The sequence below is a fragment of the Mus pahari genome, chromosome 6 (genome assembly GCF_900095145.1).
Source record: "Mus pahari chromosome 6, PAHARI_EIJ_v1.1, whole genome shotgun sequence".
Classification (NCBI taxonomy): Eukaryota; Metazoa; Chordata; class Mammalia; order Rodentia; family Muridae; genus Mus; species Mus pahari.
In genome coordinates this window covers 19,733,637-19,757,329 of record NC_034595.1, presented here as the reverse complement: position 1 = coordinate 19,757,329, position 23,693 = coordinate 19,733,637, and the positions used below count along the sequence as shown (strand labels likewise).

At 38.8% G+C, this 23,693-nt stretch overlaps 1 protein-coding gene across 3 annotated transcripts in view; it reads left to right on the top strand.

The window, feature by feature from the left end:
* Positions 1-23,693, top strand: part of Astn2 (astrotactin 2) — a 958,131-nt gene that overhangs the window by 399,017 nt on the left and 535,421 nt on the right. For all 3 annotated transcript variants that reach the window (XM_021201332.2, XM_029539608.1, XM_021201333.2), the window contains one exon: positions 10,483-10,650. In XM_021201332.2, coding sequence (XP_021056991.1) covers positions 10,483-10,650 — 168 coding nt within the window. The remainder of the gene's footprint in view (positions 1-10,482; positions 10,651-23,693) is intronic.

Below are 23,693 nucleotides of genomic sequence, written 5' to 3'. Positions count from 1 at the left end.
GATGTTCCACCCAGTAGCTGACTCAGAGTGATGCAGGGAAGGAAGGAAGGAAGGAAGGAAGGAAGGAGGAAGGAAGGAAGGAAGGAAGGAAGGAAGGAAGGAAGGAAGGAAGGAAGGAAGGAAGGAAGGAATTTGAGAGAAGTAGCTAAGTTGCATTAAAATTATTTTCTTAAAAATTTAAATGGTTTTAAAAGACACAAGAAGCATTTTATGACTTAGCTCTTTGCCATTACCTAGCTTGGTACCAAAATTGTTATGTATCTTGGGGAAAATGCCCTTTTGAAATAATGAAACTTCAGATAGCTTTTGTCCAGACCCCAAACATCCCTAAAGCAACTTGAAGCAAGACCAAGGGCATATAAAAGCATGTAGAATTCTGTGACAATCTGTTTTTAGCTAGACTTTGATCACAGTTTGAGATGGGGAATACAGAAAATGTTGGGTTTTTTTTTTAAAGAAAAAAAAAAAACATTGTCAAAGCCCACAGGAAATGCCACATGACACTTCAGAGAAACGTGATGTTCAGTGGGTATTGGAAAAGTAATAAAACTACTTAGAAACAACCAGTTTTCGTATGTAAAACACTACATTCCCATTGGCCACCCATCTCTCTGTTTATTTTTCTCTGTGTACCGAGCGATGAGAGCTTAGGTGATTCTCCTATGATGTGGACCTCTCCTCAAAAGAAGGGATTTGTAGCTTTGTGATGTGTCACTCATGTACATATGAGTTGCTCTTGCTGGGAGATGTAAATTAGTCCAACCAACTATAATTTTGATGTCACATTACTTAGACTCTGTTCTAACCCTGATGTATGGCCTAGGGGTATATTCTAGGGGTAGTTTTGCTCACACATTTCTTAATAATGGTTATACATGCTAAGTCATATGCAAATATCATAATTATACTTAAACAAAGCTGGGTGGCTTCACTTCTTACATATCTGGGTTGCTTGTATTATGTATGTTGTGGCTCATATGGCCATGGTAAACATAACATCAGAAAACTGAATGAAGCTTAGGAGAAAACAATGTAATCAAGAGATTGAATAAAGATGAGATGTATGTGTAGACTGCTGATATGTACTGCAATATAATGTTTATAGGAAATTTCCTTTTAGAAATTCAGTAGATAATTTATACACTAAAAATGACAAAAATATAATTATAGAATACTAAATATATGATACAGTAACATGTGTGTTTAGCAATTTTCTTAAGTATTAGGAGTATTAATAACTACTGAGTATCACATGATCACCAACATGACCCCAGACACATGAGTCATGCATATCCTGAAAGGACAATAGCTATGTCAGTAGGCATCAGGGATTCTCAACTTCATTACAATTTTAGGTGACCACTGCTCTATATGAGGTTTCTTGTTGCTCTTTATTCAACACATGGTGGTACTTAGCAAATCCTTGCACAATCTTAAAGCATATCTTCTCCCTGCCTTTTGTCCTAAGATTCATTATCTATTAAAGAAGATTTGACTATAGTATTCATCTTTAGTGAGGATTATCTTATACCCAAAAGAATGAAAATAGAGTTTGAGCACAATAAAATATATTCCTTTTGTGCATTGTAAAAATAAATTGTAAATAATGGGCAGTGGTGGATACACAGTGTATCTATGGTTCTAAAATATCACAGGTAAAACATAGTTTGGAAAGAAAAATAAACAAATTTAGGTGATAATAGATAAGAGTTTGGGAACTACTTTTAAATATTATGTATGGCTCTCATTAAATCACAAAGTTCTCACCCGTTATATAATTTCCAAGAAGAGTATTCCTATTTTAACCAAGTTTTTCTTTGCTCAGGAGCCTGCCATTACAGTCTTTTATGTAAAATGATCTTCTTTAAAATAATCCCTGGGCATTTTCAGTGTCTTCTTCCCTTCCATCTCCTTAACATTTGCATCTTATTCACATAATAGAAATGTATATATTATAACCTAGATATTACTGGATAGACATTCTTTTGTCTATCCAGGGATATTGGAGTATTTAGAACCAGTTTGAGCTCATGGGGAATCAATCAAACTGATTAGTTCAAATTAAGGTTTATATTTAGAACTTTATGTATCTCCAAGAAGTACCTGTATAGAACTGAGTTTCAATCATTGGCTTTGTCATTTTATGCTTTTTATTGTATACATTTCAAACTTTATTCTGACAAGTAATCCCTAGTTTCATTGATATGAAATAAAGCTAATAATCAGAAAAATGTAAGAAACATTTGTCCAGTTTGATGCAAGTAGTGTGTTAGTTTGTTAATATTGCTTTAATAAAGTACCATTGTTAGAGTGGCCGAAATATCAGGAGTGTGTTTTCTCATAGTTATGGAGTTAGCACTCAGAGTTCAAGGGGTCAACAGGATTGATTTCTTCTGCTGTTTCTGTCCATGGCTGATACTTTCTTCTTTTCTCATCTTCATAGTCCCTCCTCCATGTACATATGTGATTAATGTCTTCTTATAAGTACATGAGTTGTGCTGGATAAAGGCTCCACCTTTTAACTTGAACTCTTTAAAGACCATGCCTACAGAGGTATCTTAGGGTTTCTATTCCTGCACAAACATCATGACCAAGAAGCAAGTTGGTGAGTAAAGGGTTTTTTCAGCTTTCATTCCCACATTACTGTAGGTCAAGCAGGTCAGGAAGCAGGAGTTGATGCAGAGGCCACGGAGGGATGTTTCTTACTGGCTTCCTTACCCTAGCTTGCTCAGCTTGCTTTCTTATAGAACCCAAGACAATCAGCCCAGGGATGGCACCACCCCCAATGGGTCCTCCCTCCTTGATCACTAATTGAGAAAGTGCCTTACAGCTGGATCTCTTGGAGGCATTTCCTCACTGGAAGCTCCTTTCTCTGTGATAACTCCAGCTTATGTCAAGTTGACACACAAAACCAGCCAGTACAAGAGATACTGACTGGGTTGGGTGGGTGGGAGTAATGAGAGCTTTCAGGATCATGTGTGGGGAAGGACAGAAGAGTTGGCTAGATGGGCTTGAAAATGAATGGAAATCTGCAACTGATTGGGGTGAGGAGGTTGGGGAGTGTATCTCCAGGATGAGACAGAGACCAGGGGTAAGGGGGCTGCACAAGAACCAGTGGGGATGACCTTAGCTGTGACTCACTACATTGCGGATATGGAACCTAAAAAGGCTACCTCCTGTTGCCAAGCAGGAACCCTAGTGGAGCAATAGAGACACTAACGCACTCACAAAGCTTTCAAAGAAAAATGTATCCTGTCTACAAGAAATGCAGATGTGGAGGTGTGCAGAGACTGGGGAAATGGCCAACCAATAACTGGCCCAACTTGAGACTCATACCATAGGCAAACACCAATCCCTAACACTATTAATGGTACTCTGTTGTGCCTCCAGATAGGAGGATGTTGTCTTCTGAGGGTCTTCACCCAGCAGCTGACTCAGATACAGATACTCACAACCAAACAGGAGATAGAGCTTTGGGACTCTTTTGAAGAATAGGAGAAAGGATTGCAGGCCCAAATGGGATGGGAACTTCACCAGAAGACAAAAAGGGCCAATTAACCTGGACCCTTGAGGCTCTTAGAGTCTGAACTACAACCTGATGTACAGCGGCTGGACCTAGGCCTCTCAACATATGTGTAGCAGATGTACAGTTTGGTCTTCATGTGGGTCCTGAAGAATTGGAGCACAGGCCGTCCCAAAAGTTGTTGCCTGTCTATATTGGATGTTTTTTCTGGCTGGGCTGCCTTTTCTGGTCTCAATGGGAGAGGAAGTGCCTAGCCTCACAGAGACTTGAGGTGCCAGTGTCAGAGGATACCCAAGGGAATGCCCATCCAATCAGAGGAGAAGGGGAGGGGGGATAGGAGAAGGATTGTGGGAGGGGATGACTGAGAGGGGGCAGTGAGTGGGATATAAACTAAGTAAAAAATAAAATAAAAAACCACCCTGTCTTCAAATGCAGTCATATTTTCAATCAATGCATGTCAGAACTGCATCATGTAAAGTTGAAGAAGATACAGTCCATCCCATAACAGATAGAGAACATGCAGGTGGTGGTGAGACGATTGCACTTGATCCAAAGTAAAGAGAAATTAATTAGGAGATGAGATTTAAAAAAAAAAACAGAAATAGAGAAAAAGACAGAGAGATAAGTTGCTGAGAGCCTGGTTTGAAAACTGGCAGCCAATAATATTGCAGCTCTCAAAGTCCAGTAGCTCCCTACCACCAAGGTTGACTTTGCTTTATTTTACAAAGCCCTCAAACTATGTTTGATCTCCCCACTTCATATATCCACTCTTCAAGGGATAGTAGCGGTGGAATGTGGACAGCATTCACTTATGGCTCTGTAAATGGGGACAGGGGCTAGAGTGGGCACGTGCTTCACATACCCGCTGGGCTGATAATATGTGTGTTCCTCATTTTTTCTTCTGAGTTTGTACATTATCATACCTCCAGGTAGGACATGTCTCATAGGTCTGCGAATCCAACAGAGATGGGTTCTGTGATGTGACGGAAGGGAGAGTGCGTCTCATCATTTCAGATACAAAGGGAGAAAACCAAAGGCCCCGAAACCTTGGGGCCAAGATCATTCCTCCACTTCATTTACGGAGAGCATCTACTGGCCATTCACCAGTGTGACCAGAGCTTTGAAGTCTTTTACTCATGGCTATGACTGGTCTGGCTCAAGGCACAGTGAAATGAAAGGAAATTTGCAGCTGCCGCCTGTCTCGCCAGGCAGTTTTTTTTCTGGTGATACCTACTTCCGTGGTATTTTTAGTTCTCATCTGTAGCATTCTGTTTCTTTTGGGGGATGCTGTGCCTCTGGCTTTTCAGAGAACATTATGGAGTAGCCTGAGCTTCCCAGCTCACCCCTGATCTATTCTGCACAATTACAGAAGCAGGCTTATAATCAATGTAATTGAAGATCAGAGTTAATGAGGACCTCGGTGCCCGCACAGTCCCCTGAGCAACACTGGCTTCAGATTCTAGATAAGGAAATGATTGGGCTGAACTGAAAATCCATTTGGCTAATTAGATGATGTATATTCCCACAAGGCAGTGAGAGAAAAATGAATATATATGTATATATGTATATATAAATATATTTAAAATAAGGAAGCATGACATTTTGAAGTTGAGATTTTGGCAGAAATTCATTTAAGAGTCATTGCTCTCTGGGAGGATCTAAATGAGTATCGCAGAGAGGAATCTTACATTGCCCAATAAGGGAGGAAGGGCTTTTTATCTAAAGCCAAGAAAATAAGACAGACATCCAGACGAAAATAAGGGAAACATGAGACACAAGAAATAACACATTTTTATTTCCTCTCGAGGTAGTTTTCATTCCCATAAAAATGTGGCAATGTATTCAGAGAGCTGTTTGACACTCATTTAACTCACTAGCGCACCCTCCTTCCTCACTCTACTTTGTATTTTTTTTTCTTTGATTTTTTTCCCCCAAATCCCAACGTCTTCGGAACCTCCAGCACACACTAAGAACTATGCTGATCGTGAGTTAAGCAATGCATGGTCCTTGCCATCAAGAGATGAAGAATCCAGACAAAATAATTAGCAAAGGGCAAGGGACAGGCACAGAGGTTTGCTTCAGATTTGCATGTCTGACCTCCATCCCTGGTGTTGTCAAGGACCGTATTTTATTTAACCAGAGTCTGGTATAGCCTTGCTAGTTAGTTTGTATACAAAGGCACAGCTAAATGAATTGATGGTATGGTGTATTTCATGCACACTGGATGAAATTCCCTCCTGCATATGGCAAAGATTGAGAGATGCAGTTCTACTTTGTAAATCTGCTGTGGACTACCAAAGCGGCTAGTTCTTGATACTTCCCCTCTTCAACCCCTTCTGATTGATCTTTCCATATAAGTTTAAGTTAAAGGCCAATTTTTAAGATCTACTTCCTGAGAATAGGAGTTCTTTCCAAAGTGGGGGATCTCAGCTTTTCAGCTAATCCTTATCACACTCCAGTTTGTATGGTACATATTTATGCATATATTTGTTCCACATTATTTAGATCATAATATTCTCTAATGCTCTAGCTCACTTCCCTAACTCCATGAGTATGTCTTTTTTGCGGAGGACTTCACTTAGTGGTGGACTAATGAACACGTTAAACTCAGCTCAGGAGTCTCTTTCACCTTCTTGCTGATACAACATGATCTTTGAATCTCCTTGTTCCTTTCCACAAAGCCCCCTTTACTCGGTTCTGTACTTCATTCATCCACATCTCAAGCCCTTGAAAGTGAGTCACTTCTTTCAAAAGTCCTGAATGTGATGTTCAGTTGTTTAGTTTGAACATTGTGAGACTCTCAAAGGGCCTGCCATTTTGTTGAGCTTTCATGTTGTGCAAATACAATTAACCTGGACCAATGAGATGGCCTGTCTCCTTCAAAATTCCAGGAAGAACGGAAGTGAAGGTCGCTGTCATCAGACATGGAACTTGATTTCATTATTTCACTTTAACTTTCACTAAGTCTTTAACACGTGACAAGTATTTTGCTGAGAGAAGATAGTTAAGGACTCATGAGTCACCATATATTCCTTGTAAGATGTCATGGTCCACTGGAGAAGGGAAAGCACCTCCTGCACGATGGACACTATAGTCACCAAAGAGTTTCCAGCTTGCTGAAGAAGGAGTAACAGGAACACCGAATGGACCCCCTGCCAGAGCTTCTATTTCTCAACATAGCCTGAAACATCCAGGAAGGTCATAGCTTTAGAAACTGAAAATGCTTCTTTCAACTTTCACTCTTATCCCTGAGTAATTATGCATATTGGTCAGATCAATTTTCATCTGCACCTCATGCCTTCTTCTGTAAAAGAAGAAAATGACTCTCCCAAAAGACTGTTGGAAGTGAGCAAAATGTGTAACACATTTATCTCAAGAAAGAATGAACATAACACTCAAAGGATAATAACCCCCCTCTGTCATCAAAACATTTGAACATCTCTTCACAATATTGATCCAAAAGATATTCAAGTTAAAGATAATCCTACTGACTAGGCCATTTATGATGCTGAAATACAATGCCAGAGTAGCAATGCCTTATAAAGAACAGAAGTGTATTTATGAATGTTCTGGGGTCTGGAGAGTTCAAGATGAGGATGTCAGGTTTGCTGTCTGGCAGTGGTTATCCTTCTGTTTCATTGTGGGGCTATCCTTCATTGGTGACAGCTTCCTGAAGTTTTTAAAAGGACACTAATACCAATTTTTAAGAACTCTATATTCATGACACATTTATCTCTAAAAGGCTCAAATGCAAGCAGTCTATAATACCTGTTTCTCAGTCCAATATTTTTCACTCATATTTCTCATATTTGAAATCTGTGGTTATTGTGTATAGAGCTTTGAAGTTCATAAGAAATCCAAACAATAATGGAAATTGCTCCCATTAGTCAGTTTCACAGGGCACCCAGGACTTCGTCTGCTTTAGTGGATTTGTGATGCTGTATTCCTCTCTCCATTAAGTGCTGCAACACTAGCTCTCCTAATTGCAGGGGATATTAGTGGTTGGCTCCTCTCAGCTGAACATTGATTGAATAAGCATCCCTCCATTGTGAAGGGCTGTTTCACCCAAGGTTATGCTCCCTTCCCAGAGATAGCCTGTAGGCCCTGACTGGACAATGTGTAAGCATAAATGCTTGTCTTGATTTGAAACCAGTTTAAAGCAACAACCAATGCCAGAGTGCTGAGTGCAATCATTGGAGGGTTTTTCTACATCTCCATGGCAATTCAACTTCTCCTGCCATGCCATTTTACTTTGGCCACTCCCTTACAAGACCATACCAGTGGACTACACCTATGCCAATCTCTGCCTTTGAGTCTTCTTGAAGGCAATGCTGATCTAAGGCAGATGCATTGTCTTATATAATCTCGAGATCAGCATCTGGGGAGGGAGGAATCTCTACCCGTGCTATTTATATGTTGCAACTGGAGGATTGTCTTCTTGCTAAAGTGGATATAGCTAGTAAGTGACACCATGAGGATCTGAACTCATATCTTGCTGGCTGTTCTCTTTATCACAGCACTGTGTAGCTTTTCGGGAGCAGCAGGATTAACCAAACTCAGCCCTGGGACACAATTCAATATCCATCCCTCAGTCTTTAGTGAGAATAAATACAAGAATTATCCTTTTAAACAGCATGGCTGTGCTTTTTAAAAAGAAAAATCTGCAGTTGATACTGATGTGTAGTGCCTTGCTCAAGGACCCATGTGACATGTTTCTCTTTGGGCTTTGTTCCAGTGGGGGAAATGTGGCTTTGCAGATAGATTTACATAGCTTTCCTTGCCAGAAGTTTGAAATACAGAATCCTACAGACTTGTTTCTTTTTATTTTCTTTTTTCCTTAAGCAGCCAAAGACTTTAGGGCCAACTTCTAAAGTGGTCATTTCCTTATCTCAGTGTGATATCACCCATTACTCCTGCTGTCTCACATGGATGCTTCTGGCATTCACACTGGCAATCATGTTGGATCCTGTGCTTTTTACATGGGTACTCCTTCTATAGAATTGTGTATCCCAATGAGTTAAATAATGTAAGCTTTAGCCCTTGGTCTCAGATACTTGGGCAGCCAGTCATGGTTTAATTGGACCTCACCTCCCAGACCATTTTTCACTAGACTACAGCGGATGGTCTGATTCATTATGAGTCCAATCATAGTGCAAGAACAGAGTTTAATATGATCTGACAGAGAATCCCTTGTTAAATGGAAAGGATGCTTAAAAGCAGAGCACTCTCTGGAAAACTTGAATTTCTTCCCGGGAAAAACTAGGGTATTGTCGCTGTTGTTTCCTGATATGACAAAAAGAAGTAAATTGGGTAGGGAGCTTGGTTATATTAATTTGAGGGAACAATCTTTTGTTCTGCATAATACAAGCTGATACATCTAGCACAACTCTAGATCCACTCTTTAAATCTTATTTAGTCCTATTCAAATTCATACTTTTTCACTCTGTGAAGCTTAGCCTTAGATTTGCATGATTGCTGCATACATGTGTTCATCATTTACAAAATAATTATGACCAATCTGAAGGAGTCTCTTGCCTCCTTTAAACTGGGTATACATATGAGCATATGTGACTTTATATAGTTGTATATGTAAACACTGTATAATTATACAGTAATTGCTTTGGAATGGATAATGTATACCATATGCATGCATACATATGATATCTCTTATGAATTAATGAAGAATATTTCAATTCAGACATTAGGAAGCTAGGGGATTTTTGACCTATATAAGTTTTGGAACATATCTCCTTCATTGGAGAACAGGATAATTAATGGAAAACAAAACAAAAACAAAAACAAAGAGAAACAAAGAAATCAAAGCCCCTTAAATCTCAGCTTCTCCTGGCATTTAGGCCCACGTGTAAAGATCTAAACTGAGGTGATTCATAGCTGCCATTCGAGTAGAGCCTGACATGACCCTTTGATCCCAGGCACTGCTTCTCTTCCTGTATTTTCCAAACACCAAACATCAAGCTCATTTATTTGTTTGTTTGCTTGCTTAGTTTTTGAACACAGTCTCCCTCTGCATCTCGGGGTGACCTGAAACTCATTGTGTAGATCATACTGGCTTGGAATTTACTACCTTCATCTTCTGAGTACTGGGCTTATAGGAATAGGCCACCAAGCTCTGCATCAACAATGGGGGGGGGGTGCATATGTGTGTGTGTGTGTGTGTGTGTGTGTGTGTGTGTGCACAAGTATCTGTGCATGTGTGTGTAGTATCTTTCCTTAGAGGGTCTTGAAATTTCCTTGAAAACTCCCCTGTCTTTGTCTACCACAATCTATATTTCTATATTATTTTCTCCTATGGAATGAAATCAATAGGACTGAGAGTATTGCTCAGCGATAGCATACTATATGCTACCTACTATATGCTGAGTCACTAGGTTTGAACCACAGCACTGCAAAAACAACAATCACAGAAAATATGGCATAATAGGGGAAATAGGCCTTGATTTCACGTTTCTTACTTTGCATGCAGATATCATTCCCTCGGCTGTGGTGGTCATTAGTGCACTCTTTCCCAAAGGAATGTAGGGATAGCCAATTTTCCATTTGAAATTTATCATTTTTCACTGGAACCAGTAAGCCACTGTCTATATACCTTACATTAATCTGTTTCATTCTAATATTTGAGGTGGTGCCCCTTAATGCTTTCATTTAGGAATGAAGCAGCCAATGTCAGAGTAACTAAAGGACTTCCACAGAAGTCAGTAGTCTATAAGGGCAAAGTCTAGATCTGAACTCAGTCCTCAGGACACAGTCTTATCCACTAGCCTGAGCTGGTTTATGTTGACTTTGACAGCATAATGACACAGAGTAACAGTTCTTCCAATGTTCTTAGGTAAGTGAGATGTATCAACTGCAGCTGGATTATTTGTACTTTTGTTCCTGTAGCACCAGTAATGACTCTGACACTGGGGAGAAAGTAGCTGTTGCTCTCTGTTCACCCGCAGGGAGCAGCTTTGTGGTGAGTGAAGGAAGCTACCTCGATATCTCCGACTGGCTAAACCCTGCCAAGCTGTCTCTGTACTACCAGATCAATGCCACCTCGCCATGGGTGAGAGACCTCTGTGGACAAAGGACGACAGATGCCTGTGAACAGCTCTGTGACCCAGATACGGGTGAGTCATGCGGTGTGAGACTTCAGATGTGGGTGGTATGCGTTGAAGAAGAGTTCATATTCTTTCCACTTAATTAATCAGGGATGGCTGGTACACTGGACTGATGGAAAGGTCTGCCAGTTCAATCTACTAAACCATGTGCTTCCGTTCTCTGGCAATGGAGGAAATTCTTAGAAAACCATGGAAGCTCAGTGGTAGAAAAGGCCACAGAGATCACCGAGGCCAACCTTAGCAAGGAAGACTGTCTGAATGCCATTAGACACTGCTAAGTGCATGTCCTGTTTGCTTTGATATTCATATTTTTCAACAAGATAATGTATATCATTAAGTTCTAACAAAAGAAAAGAGTACTTAACACACAAGCTTTCTGTTGGGGTTAAAGGAATTGATAAGAAATAATAGACTATCATATGGCAAGAAAGCAGAAGAGGGGAGAATGTTAGGTAGGGGAGAAAGGGGGACAGTACAAATGAGCGAGCATAGGGGATGAATAAAAATGAAGTGGAATGACATGTGTACGAAAACACCAAAGTATGGTTGTTTATACAATAAAACCTAAAATTTTAAATAAATGAGACAGTATACAGAATGTTCTTCATGTATTCATTTGCACATCCAACTGAAAAGAATTTTCTGTCGCCAGGCATAATTTTAGGCATTTTTTTGCCTCCTGTAATCTATATATGAATGTCTATGGAAAGGAACAGCAAATCTGCAGTCTCATATGGAAGCTGAATATGGAAGCTGAAACCCATACATGCCTGTTTATTTTACATTATTGTAAATGAAATAACATTAAAAATTCATAACCTCAGTCACATTAGCCAAATTTTAAGTACTCCGTGACTCTGTATGACTGAGTACCTTCTTATAGAACTGAGATTAAAATAAAAATTACAAAGTTATGTTGGACAATGCTGCATTAGACAAACATATGCACGCATGGATTTGTGTAGATATATAGAAATATATGAGAGACAGACAGACAGATAGACAGACAGATATTGTCCTTGGTTTAGGGGAGAACATAGACAGAAAGGTTCCCTCGGATGGTGTTATGTGAGCAGGTATTTCAGAATAGGAAGAGATGAAACAATGATACTCTGATAGTTTTCAAAAAATTGAAGGCCTTGCATACATTAATTCTTTGCAGCAGACACTCCTAAATGGATCTTTTGCTCGCCACTGATAGGGATTCCAAGATGGTTAGAGAGGAAGGAAGGAGAGTACAAAATACAATACAATTGTGTATTTGAGAAAGGAATGTGGTTCAGACCTTTTATAGGATGACCTTCAGTGAAATGGGAAGTCATTGGATGTTTCTGAGCAAAGGAACATGTGAGCATGAGTCCTGACCAATATTTTAACTGATCTACTCTGGCTGCTGTGCAATAAATCCTTTCTGAGATGTCAAAACATACCATTACTATAACCTAGGCAAGAGTTGGTAATGTCTTAGATCATGAGATGAAGGGAAGAAAGTGCTGAGGTATTAACAGATTCTGGGTGACTGTAGTATAGGCTTGACAGCATTTGTTATTAAACATGGGATGTGAGAAATGGAGTGCAGTCAAATATGATTGCGAATTTTCCAGTCTAAATGGTGAGACAAATCAAGTCATCATTTCCTGAGTCGGCATGCCATGGAGGGTCAGGGCTGGGTGAGAGGTATAAAGACCAGAGCTGTGAATACCAGTTCAAGAAAACTACTACCTATTATACAGAAGTAGAGAACGAGCACTTGGGTTTGCTCCTGAGATCTGACTGTGTTGGTGCTCTAATATTATAGCAGCTAGCAGTCCTGCCCTGGTGATAAAAGATAAAACCACGGGTGGCCCTTCTGCAGTATACCTTCCACGCTTTATCTACTGGATAGGATGATATTGAGATATCTCATACAAAAATCATAGTTATACTGGCAGGTTCCACCTCCCCCGTGGCTCTTGTCTGATTCTTGTTTAGATCCCACCTGCCTGCCTGACCGTTGCTCACAATCTTTTACTTACCCACAATCTTAAGGAACATGCAGCTTAGGGTTAGTATAGCTTCTTCAAGTGAGAGTCACAAATACTTTATGCCACCCAAACAGGAAATAAATGTTAAAACTTACTCTGCTGGACTAGGGAGGATGTAATGTGTCAGGAGGGTAATTGCCCTCTGGTCCCTCATTACAAAGAGAGTGCAGATATGTTAGTATTGGACAATTAGCAATATATATTTATAAATCATGTTTTGGTACTTTAAATCCGTCATTATGTATTTGGACTGTTTATAGATACTGGCCAGAATATAGGCAGAGATATCAGTCTGCTAATGGAGAAGGTGCCCCCAAGTTGTTATCTCTCCCCACTCTCCTGAGCTATGTGTGCACAGCATTCTATTTTTTAATGACTGAACAGTCACCTTTGCCAGATATTTCTTAATATCTGGGCATTGGTCAGATGTCTGAATCAACCATATTGAGGAAGTAGGGACTGACAGCTACAAACTATGTCAAAGTAGTGAATCTTGCCTCATATATAAAGAAAACTGGTCTAACATTTAAAACAGAAGCCAAAACAACAGAATAAGAATTCATTAAAGGTCCATGATTCAAAGAGGAGTCTTGAACAGATATAGAAATTTGTATTTAATGCCATCTATACTGTATCTAGACCAAAGAGCAGCTATCTTACTCAAAATGAATGCTTAATACATGAACAGTACATCGTTTACAAATGTTAATCAGTTCACGATAGTTCCTGTCATTCACAAAACAGGAAGTAATTAAAGTAAGGGATTTGCCAATGTTACAGAGGACTGCAGAAACTCAGCTATAACTAAGGTCTCTTCATTCTTACTGTTCGTGTCACCCTTTCTATTTTGAAACTGTGTCCATCTCTCCTTAAGTCTGACCAGCCTTTATGGAAAACTCTGTGTATAGACGCCATGACACTTAATGGTGCAGAAGACAGAGGTCTCTGGTCTGCATAGTAACCCCGGTCTGGAGCAGCTCCAGTCATCCACTTCCCAAAAGGGCAAAGCTGGGAACCAAGGAGACTGCTACAGCCAGGTAACCCTACTGAGCCTCTTTAGGGTAGGGCGAGCATCTGGTTTTAAATCCTCGTCTTTTAGTCTAGTCAAGAGCCTGTTGACACCCTTTTCACAGCCTTCCCATAGTTCCTCAGGAGGCACTTTTTGAACAATCAATGCAGTTCTTACACAATCTGTTTAGACCATTGAAATTGGATGGAGGGTTGGTTTTCTTTGCCTGTAACTCGTGATTGGATGTTCATGCACATCCTGGTAACACTAAGAAGACCCAGTGGGTTTATAAGAGAGTCCATGAAGTTGGAAATTGGTAGGGAATATCTCAAGAGTTAAAATGAGGGAGTGCAGTTAAATTTGACAAAGACTTGTTATAGCCACACATAAAATTCTCAAACAGTAAGTGGTTAAAACAGTAAAAATAAGCAATAGCAATAAGTTGTAAGTTATTATCATGCAAATGAGTTTTCCTCTTCCCCTTAATACACTCACACACACTCACCCCTCCCCCCCGGCATACACACATGAATCAGTGTATAGAACCAATCAAGACCATCTCATCTTGATAGCTGTGAGTACTGATAACAGAAAAGGCACATAACAAGATCAAGGTCCTAGCCCGCTGACTGAAGAACCAAGACTTATTCAAAGAGTCCTATGTCTTACTCTAGTTATTTTCAAGTTCCTGTGGGTCAGAGAAATGGAGCTTCAGATTCTACATTTCAAGCATGTGGATGGCTATTATTGATGCTTCTGACCTGTCACATCAGGCCTACCATGATGTGGCAAGGTTACAATAATTCTTCATCCTGGATAGTCTTACCATGTTCTGCCTACTCAGTAAAAGTCTCAGCTGCTATATTCATTGAAAGGGTTATTTTGACCAAATCATGTTTACTTCCATCAACTCATCCTCATGTAGTCTCCTGAAGACACCAGACTCTCATATCTGCCAATTTTCTCAAGCTTTTCTTAATTTGTCTGTTATGGATCATTTTAAACAACTTTCTCCCTTTGCTGGAACTCTATCAGTACCATTTTTCCTAATTCACAACTAGTCAAAATATATTTTTTCTCAGGTGTCCTCATTTGTCCTTTCCTATTTATGACCCAATGAAAGAGTCCTGTTTTGAGTGGGAATAAACTTTGATGCATTCAAATGTCAGTATTTCAGTGCTAAGCCTGTGCTCATTTTTGCCCAGATCTATCACCAGGACTCTTGGAGAAGATGAAGATGGCTATCAAGATGTGTGTTCCCTTTATCTGTTATTAAAGTTCAGTGTTGTGTCTGCTATTCAGTAAGAGAAAAAAGGAAGTACTTCCTTATGCTTCCAGAATCACTCATACACAACTATTATCGTCTTTCCTCCACATCTGTCTACACAAGAATTCAGATTAAGTATTTTCAAGATTTTGAAAATTAGCACAACAAAAACTACCCAGTAACCAGTCACAAGGACCAAGATTATCTCGTCCCATCTTCCCAGGCCATCACATCCTGGAGAGTATCTTTTGTATAGTCCTCACTGAAATAATCACTCACAGTTTTTCCTCCTATATCCAAAGACAAGAGTTTGTCTTCTCAGCGGAAATATCTTTTACTCTAATATCACCATCCTTCCTAAATTCTACTTAGTTAATGGACTCTCATTTTCTCTCAGTAGAATGAATTAGTTCTGTAGTAATTAGAATTCTTTGTTTATTAAAATAAGGTTACGTCTCAGAGTTGCTGTTTAAAAATTTGTCCCACCTACTAGAACTTAAATTCATAAGATTACAGCTTTTGTCTAGTTCATCTCTGTATCCTTCCCTCCCCAATGCTTAGCAAAGTGTCTTACTCTTATAAACCACTAAAGGCATAAATTGATAAGAATATCGTCTACTGAGAAGTCAAAAATGAGAGCCTAATATATTTTCATGAGGCTTGATTCAAGCCCACTTTGAAAAATTTAGTTCAATTCGTTAGATTCCATTCAAGCAAGATTTTCTTAATTCCACACTCATAAGTCTATGTGTTAGAAGCTATGGGAAATCACAGAAAAATTGGACAGCATTCATTTCTTTGTGGATTTTACATTCTTACAAGGATAAAAAAGAATCTGATAATATAGCTATTATAAAAAAAAATGTAGTGTGCCATAAATCAAGAACGATGCATTAACCAAGTGCTTCCTTCCTGGAGAACAGTGAGAAATGGATTGGAGAAGGGTGTTTCGGAAGATGAGAGGTATTGAGAGAAAGATGACCTTTTAGCTCAGCCTTGGAGAATCAGTGGGGAGTGTATGTAGGAAGAGTGCTTTAGCAGAGAATTCAACACTAAAATCAGAAGAAGAAATTATATAAATATTCAGAAACCACAGAGCAGTAGAGTAGGTATAGCATCTAGAATTACTTCAGAAATAAGTAGAGATAAGGGGCTAATGAAGTAGCAGGGAGAAGACTGGGGAAATAACATGAAACGGGCTCTTACAATGCTTATCCTGACAAGGAATGTAGTTCAGTGGTAGAGCATGGGCATAATATGTATGAAATCCTGAGTCCTATCCCTACCTCCTCAAAATTGATTGATAATTATCTTTTTTTTGTACAGAAAGATTTTTGAAAATAATCACCAGATTTTAGAAAGGCTGTTGAATACTGAAACATGGAAAGTAACTGTCACATTTAACCCCATCTGTTAAGAGACATCCTACCTTTGCAAAAGAACGTCTAGACTTGCTTTCCAATTAGCCACATTCCATTAAGAATAGTAATTAGGGGTAATTATGAAAGACTTCAAACCATTCTCCAAGTCTTGTGTATCTTCTAATTTTATATCTGAAAAAATAAAGTGGCCTAGCTTCCTTTTTAAATATCTGTGTGCACACAGCCACAGTTAAGTGGACTCAGTAGGTATAAGAAAGAGAGTAGAAGCCAGGCAGTGGAGGCACACACCTTTGATCCCAGCACTTGGGAGGCAGAAGCAGGGGGATTTCTGAGTTCAAGGCCAACTTGGTCTACAAAGTAAGTTCTAGGGCAGCCAGGGCTACACACAGAAACCCTATCTCCAAAAAGACAAAAAAATAAAAACAACAAAATAAATAAATAGATAAATAAAAACCAAACAAGAAAAGATAGAAAGAAAGAGAGCAGAAGAAGTTGGGAAGGATAAGGAGAGATAGAGAAGAAATTGGAAGGGATTTTGTCAAAGCATATCATGCCTATCTATGAAATTCTCAATAAAAATTAAAACAATAAGATAGACATAATTTATAATCAAAAAAGCCCTTTCTTCAATGGTTCAATATATGGATCTAAACGAAGTAATGGAGGCATATATTGGTCATCATGCCTCAGAGTACATGCAAGTCTTGATCAGAAGGATATATTTTATGTCAGAGAACAGAAGTAGTGAGAAGTATGCTATATCTGTAGAGTAAGCGCCATGCTACAGAGAATATAATTTCCTAGCTGTATATCATTGCCCAACTGAATTTCATTTTTCCAGAGATTTCAACAGTTAGTACCACCTCAGAAATGATTTGGAGTAAGATCCTTGGTGCATTAGAAACAGCTCACATGGCCTCATGAGAGTTCATTATTTGATACTATTACCAACTATGTATCCAGTAATATCACATGGTTGATGTGGAAGTTTGATAGTGTGAAGGTTTTTAAACCAAGAATGCTTGTAAACATCACAGACTAAAGATTTGTTTTCTTAAGAAAGACAATTATCAAGCATTTATTTGCTACTGAGGGATGCAAATGAATTAAGCAAGGACTGAGGAAGAGAAATGCATAGTCTAGACCTGAATAGGCTACCAAAGCATGGCATTATACTCCTTGTCATAGAGAGTTCTTATTCGTCATCTCTTTATTACAGATGTTAACTCTAAAGCCACAAACAATTTAGATAATCAGACTGTAGTACTCAGGAACATCACAATTGATTATGATTTACAGTGAAACAACTCTATTAAAGTTTTATGTAAAATGTTAGATTTTTATACATTTTATTGGGGCTAGCTTATAGGTTCAGAGGTCCAATTAATTCTAATCACAGCAGGAAGGATGGATGTGTCTAGGCAGTTAGACATTGCAGTGGAGGAGCTGAGAGTTCTTGTTCCAAAGGTAAACAGGAGAACCACCTGGTTAAGAGGAAGATGAAAAGCCCACCCCACAATGACATACTTTCTCCAACAAGGCCACACCTACTCTGAAAAGGTCACACCACCCAATAATGCCACTCTGTAGTTCAAGCATATTCAAACCACAACACTACCTAATGGAAGGATTTAGTAATAGCAGAATACTAATTATTTAGTGACATATTGATTGTTCAAACATTTGGTAACCAGAGTAGAACTGTCTTCTGGGTCAGAATCTGCTACAGATCTTGAGTTCTTTGTCTATTTGCAGGGTTGTAGGTCAGATACTTAGCATAGAAGAGCCTCCTTTTATTGTAACTGTAAAATATGAGAATACTTCCTAATTTTCATCCTTTATTGAGATAAGAAGAAAAACAAAACTTATTATTGAAGTATCTGATGGATGAAAACATTCACTGCATGGAGGTTTTTTTTTTTTTCAATAAAGTGTTTAGTTATAGTATCTTCATAAAATATTTATATTGAGTTAAGCAATATATAACAACATTAAATTATAAAAGAAAAAGGAAAATAGTAGCTTACATCTTTGAGTTTACTTATATTATAGTAGGAAGAATTAAAATAAGCTAGATATTCTTATAGATTGGCCTTTTACTGGATCCTTGTATGAATTTTAATTACACACAATGAAAAGAATCACAGATTCCTGATCATAGTGCAAGCTTGGACACAAATTTGTGACTTGTCCTTGACCATGTTATACACTACAGACTTTGGAGTCTTTGTCTTTAACAAAGTGTTGAGTGAAAATGCATTTTAATGCAGTAATGGTCCCTAGACATCATGTCATCTGATCTAATGAGGAGAATCAGGGACACAAAGGTCCAGCAAGTTTGCCAATGTCACTCAGTAAATTAGTGGCACAGTATAAATTACAACGTTAAATAATTCCTAAGATACTTTCCAGCTTCGCATTCATGTTTCTATGACCTTCTAAGCTCTAATAACTTAGAACATAAGTATGATTGAAACCATTTATAAATGGCATTTATGGCAAATGGAATTTTTTTACACAATTGAGCTGAACTTCCTTCATATTCAACCATAATGTTCTGTTTATTTTCATGTTTTTGACATCTATATTTCATTTCATATAGGATATTAAATAAAAATACATTTTGTGTAGTTATATCACATAGCATTCTTGGGTTATACTGAACATTTCTACATTGCTGTGATTATATTTTGAACCTTGTGTTAATAATGTTGAAAGTGGCACTAAGTGTCATTTAAAACTATAAAGTCCAAGAATTCTCAAAGATGATGAATGTTTCTGATTTGACAGAAATAGTAAAATTAAGATTTGTAGGTTTTGTAGCAGATATATTGATGTGGGATAGTATGTATGTGATATTCACTTAAATAAGTTAAGACATAATTATGGGTAGTAACTTTGACTCAGATTGGGAGGAAAGTCTACGGTATAAGTATGTCTTTTAGAGAGACTTGGTTTTTTTTCTCACCTTATCAATTGCAGTATGAAAATGAAACAGTTCTTGGACCTACATGTATTTCTTGTCTTGAATATTCAAATGAATCATCTGATGGATGGATGTATAAATGTATGTATGTATATATGTATATATGCATGAACGCATGGATGAATGGATGGATGGATGGATGGATGAATGGATGGATGGATGGGTGGATGGATGGATGGCTATATTAGTGGATGGGTGGATAAGTGGATATGAATTTATATTGCTAACGGATCATGGTTTGTTCAATGAGCTACATACTGAATTAGGTTTTAGCACCATGGATAGCACTTGGTAGGCTGTAGGCTGTTGCTCAGGATTCTCTGGCTAAAATATGCATGCCTTCTCTAAATGGAGACATATGAAGCTAATTTTCTTCTGAAAAATCACCTTTCATTAGCTGAATACAGCCAGTTTTTCATGAATTCCAATAGATCAAGCCTTTTCCTAGAGTTCAGAATTAGTCTAGGGAAGCATCATTCTGATCTGCAGAATATATAATTTTCTCCAACTCGCCATTCTTTGGCTCTGACCTTTATTAGATTCTCAAACAAAATTTGTTGAAAGTATGAATTAGTGACTATCGTTAACTTTTATTTGGGCATGCATGATAATGGAAACAAGCTTTTAACCATTTCCAATAAAAAGCTTTGAAATGACAGCCACAATAGTTCTGTTTACATTTCCTGAAATGAATTGGTTACAAAGGCTTTTCTCTCTTAATATCAAGCTATTTGATGTAGACTCATCATCTGTGTATAGGCATTGAGGGTTTGTAGACAATGACATGGTTAAGAGAGGCAATGGTAAATTTTGGATGAGACATAAAGAAATATACTAATACTAAAGTGATAGTTGTAGGATTTATACTTTATTATGTGTATATTGCAAGTGAAGCACCATTATGAGTCTATATATAATTACGCTGGTCTTTTTTAATACGCTTCCATGGAGTTATTACTTTCATTTTCTATATACAAAGCTTTATCTTAAAAGGGTTGGTTGACATTTTTGCCTAGCATCATTATTAGAAGGTGTACCAAGACTGAATGATATACTAACCCTTTTTGATAAACTGTCCAGCAAGAAAGTTTGCTTAGTACTGAAAAGTAAGAGATATCATGGAATTTTATTTGTTTTTTTTCTTTTTTTAATTAGATGTTTTCTTTACATTTCAAATATTATCCCCTTTCCTAGTTTCCCCTCCAAAAAAATGCCTATCACCTTACCCCTTCCCCTGCTCCCTAACCCACCCACTCCCATTCCCAGTCCTGGCCTTCCCCTATACTGGAGCATAGAACCTTCACCGGACCTAGGGCCTCTCCTCCCATTGATGACCGACTNGGCCATTCTCAGCTACATATACAGCTAGAGCCACATGTCCCACCATGTGTTTTCTTTGATTGATGGTTTAGTTCCGAGGAGCTCTGGGGGTACTAGTTAGTTCATATTGATATTCATATGGGGCTTCAGACCCCTTTAGCTCCTTGGGTACTTTCTCTAGCTCCTTCATTGGGGACCTTGTGCTCCATCCAATGGATGATTGTGAGCATCCACTTCTGTATTTGCCAGGGACTGGCAAAGGCACTCAAGAGACAGTTATATCAGGCTCCTGTCAGCAGGCTCTTGTTGGCACCTGCCATAGTGTCTGGGTTTGGTGATTGTTTATGAGTTGGATCCCCAAGAGGGGCATGGTTATTGTTTCAGACTTTGCTCTGAACTTTGTCTCTGTAACTCTTTTCATGGGTATTTTGTTCCCTCTTCTAAGAAGTATTCTGAGCTTCTGGGCTAAAATCCACTTATCAGTGAGTGCATATCATGTTTGTTCTTTTGTGGTTGGGTTACCTGATACAAGATGATATCCTCCAGATCCATCCATTTGCCTAAGAATTTCATAAATTCATCGTTTTTAATACCTGAGTAGTAGTCCATTGTGTAATTGTACCACATTTTCTGTATCCATTCCTCTGTTGAGGGACATCTGGGTTCTTTCCAGCTTCTGGCTTTTATAATTAGGCTCCTATGAACACAGTGGAGCATGTGTCCTTATTACATGTTGGAGCATCTTCTGGGTATATGCCCAGGAGTGGTATTGCTGGATCTTCCAGTAGAACTATGTCCAATTTTCTGAAGAACCTCCAAACTGATTTCCAGACAGGTTGTACTAGCTTGCAGTCCCAACAGCAATGGAGGAGTGTTCCTCTTTCTCCACATCCTCACCAGCATCTGCTATCAACTGGGGTTTTTGATCTTAGCATTCTGACTGCTGTGAGGTGGAATCTAAGGGTTGTTTTGATTTGTATTTACCTGATGATTAAGGATGTTGAACATTTTTTTAGGTGCTTCTCAGCCATTTGCTGTTCCTTAATTGAGAATTTTTAGTTTAGCTCTGTACCCTATTTTTAGTAGGTTTATTTGGTTTTCTGGAGTACAACTTCTTAAGTTCTTTATATTTATTGGATATTAGCCCCTATCAGATTTAGGATTGGTAAAGATCTTTTCCTAATCTGTTGGTTGCCTTTTGGTCTTATTAACAGTGTCTTTTGCCTTACAGCAGCTTTCCAATTTTATGAGGTCCCATTTGTCGATTCTTGATCTTACAGCACAAGCCATTGCTGTTCTGTTCAGTAATTTTTTCCCCTGTGCCCATATCTTCGAGGCTTTTCCCCACTTTCTCCTCTATAAGTTTCAGTGTCTCTATTTTTATGTGGAGTTCTTTGATCCAATTAGACTCGAGCTTTGTTCAAGAAGGTAAGAATGGATCAATTCTCATTCTTCTACATGATAACTGCCAGTTGAGCCAGCACCATTTGTTGAAGATGCTGTCTTTTATTTTTCACTGGGTGGTTTTAGCATGTTTGTCAAATAACATGTGTTCATAGATGTGTGGGTTCATTTCTGGGACTTCAATTCCATTCCATTGATCTGTCTTTCACAATACCAGTACCATGCAGTTTTTATCACAATTGCTCTGTAGTACAGCTTGAGGTCAGGCATGGTGATTCCAGCAGAGGTTCTTTTATTGTTGAGAAGAGTTTTTGCTATCCTAGGTTTTTTGTTATTCAAGATGAATTTCCAAATTACCCTTTCTAACTCTGTGAAGAATTTAACTGGAATTTTGATGGAAATTGCATTGAATCTGTAGATTGCTTTCAGCAAGATAGCCATTTTTACTATATTAATCCTGTCATTCCATGAGCATGGGAGATCTTTCTATCTTCTGAGATCTTCGATTTCATTCTTCAAAGACTTGAAGTTCTTATCATACAGATCTTTTACTTCCTTAGAGTCACACCAAGGTATTTTATATTATTTGTGACTATTGTGAAGGGTGTTGTTTCCCTAATTTCTTTCTCAGATAGTTTCCTCTTTGTGTAGAGAAACACCACTAATTTGTTTGAGTTAATATTATATCCAGCTACTTCACTGAAGTTGTTTATNANGTTTAAGAGTTCTCTGGTAGAATTTTTGGGGTCTCTTATATATACTATCATATCATTTGCAAATAGTGATATTTTGACTACTTCCTTTTCAATTTCTATCCCTTTGATCTCCTTTTGTTTTCTAATTGCTCTGGTGAGGACTTCAAGTACTATACTGAATAGGTAGCAAGAGAGTGGGCAACCTTGTCTAGTCTCTGATTTTAGTGGGATTGCTTCCAGCTTCTCACCATTTAGTTTGATGTTGGCTACTGGTTTGCTGTAATATATGGAAATCCATCAACATAATTCAATATACAAACAAACTCAAAGACAAAATCCACATGATCAGTTCCAGTAAGCACAAGCCATGTGCCTCCTTGGCCACAAACTTGGGTGATGGTCCCAAGGGTCCTCAGAGGACTCTCCATGCTGCAGGTGCCCTAGCACACACAGTATATGGGGATCACTGGTGTGTGGAAAGCAACATCTGTTCCAAAACAACCTAGAGGGGCTTGGGCTAGCAGGAACAGGAATACAGGAAACCATCCTGACCAACTGCTGGGGTTCATCCTGGTCAGTGCCAGCACAGTGCCACTTTGGGCACAGACTTGGCAGATGGTCCCAAGGTCCTCAAAGGACTCTCAACTCTGCAGGTGCCCTAGCACACCGAGGATCTTAGAATCACTGAGGAGAGTCAGCCTCCAGAGAGGGCTCTGACACTGGGACTCAGGTGAGAGTTCCATCTTGTTTCCCGGGTCTCTCAGAGACCGGTCTGAGCAGGAGAGTACACAGGGTCACAGAAGCAAGAGAGCTCCTTGAACAGGGTCCCTTCAGGCCTTCATCTTCACATAGAAGAAGGATCTGAGCACCAGACCTCTGTGCACCTTCCCTGCAAGAGGAGAACTTGTCTGCAGAGAGTGCTCTGACTCAGGAGAGAGTTGGACTCCCAGGAGTGCTGACAGAGG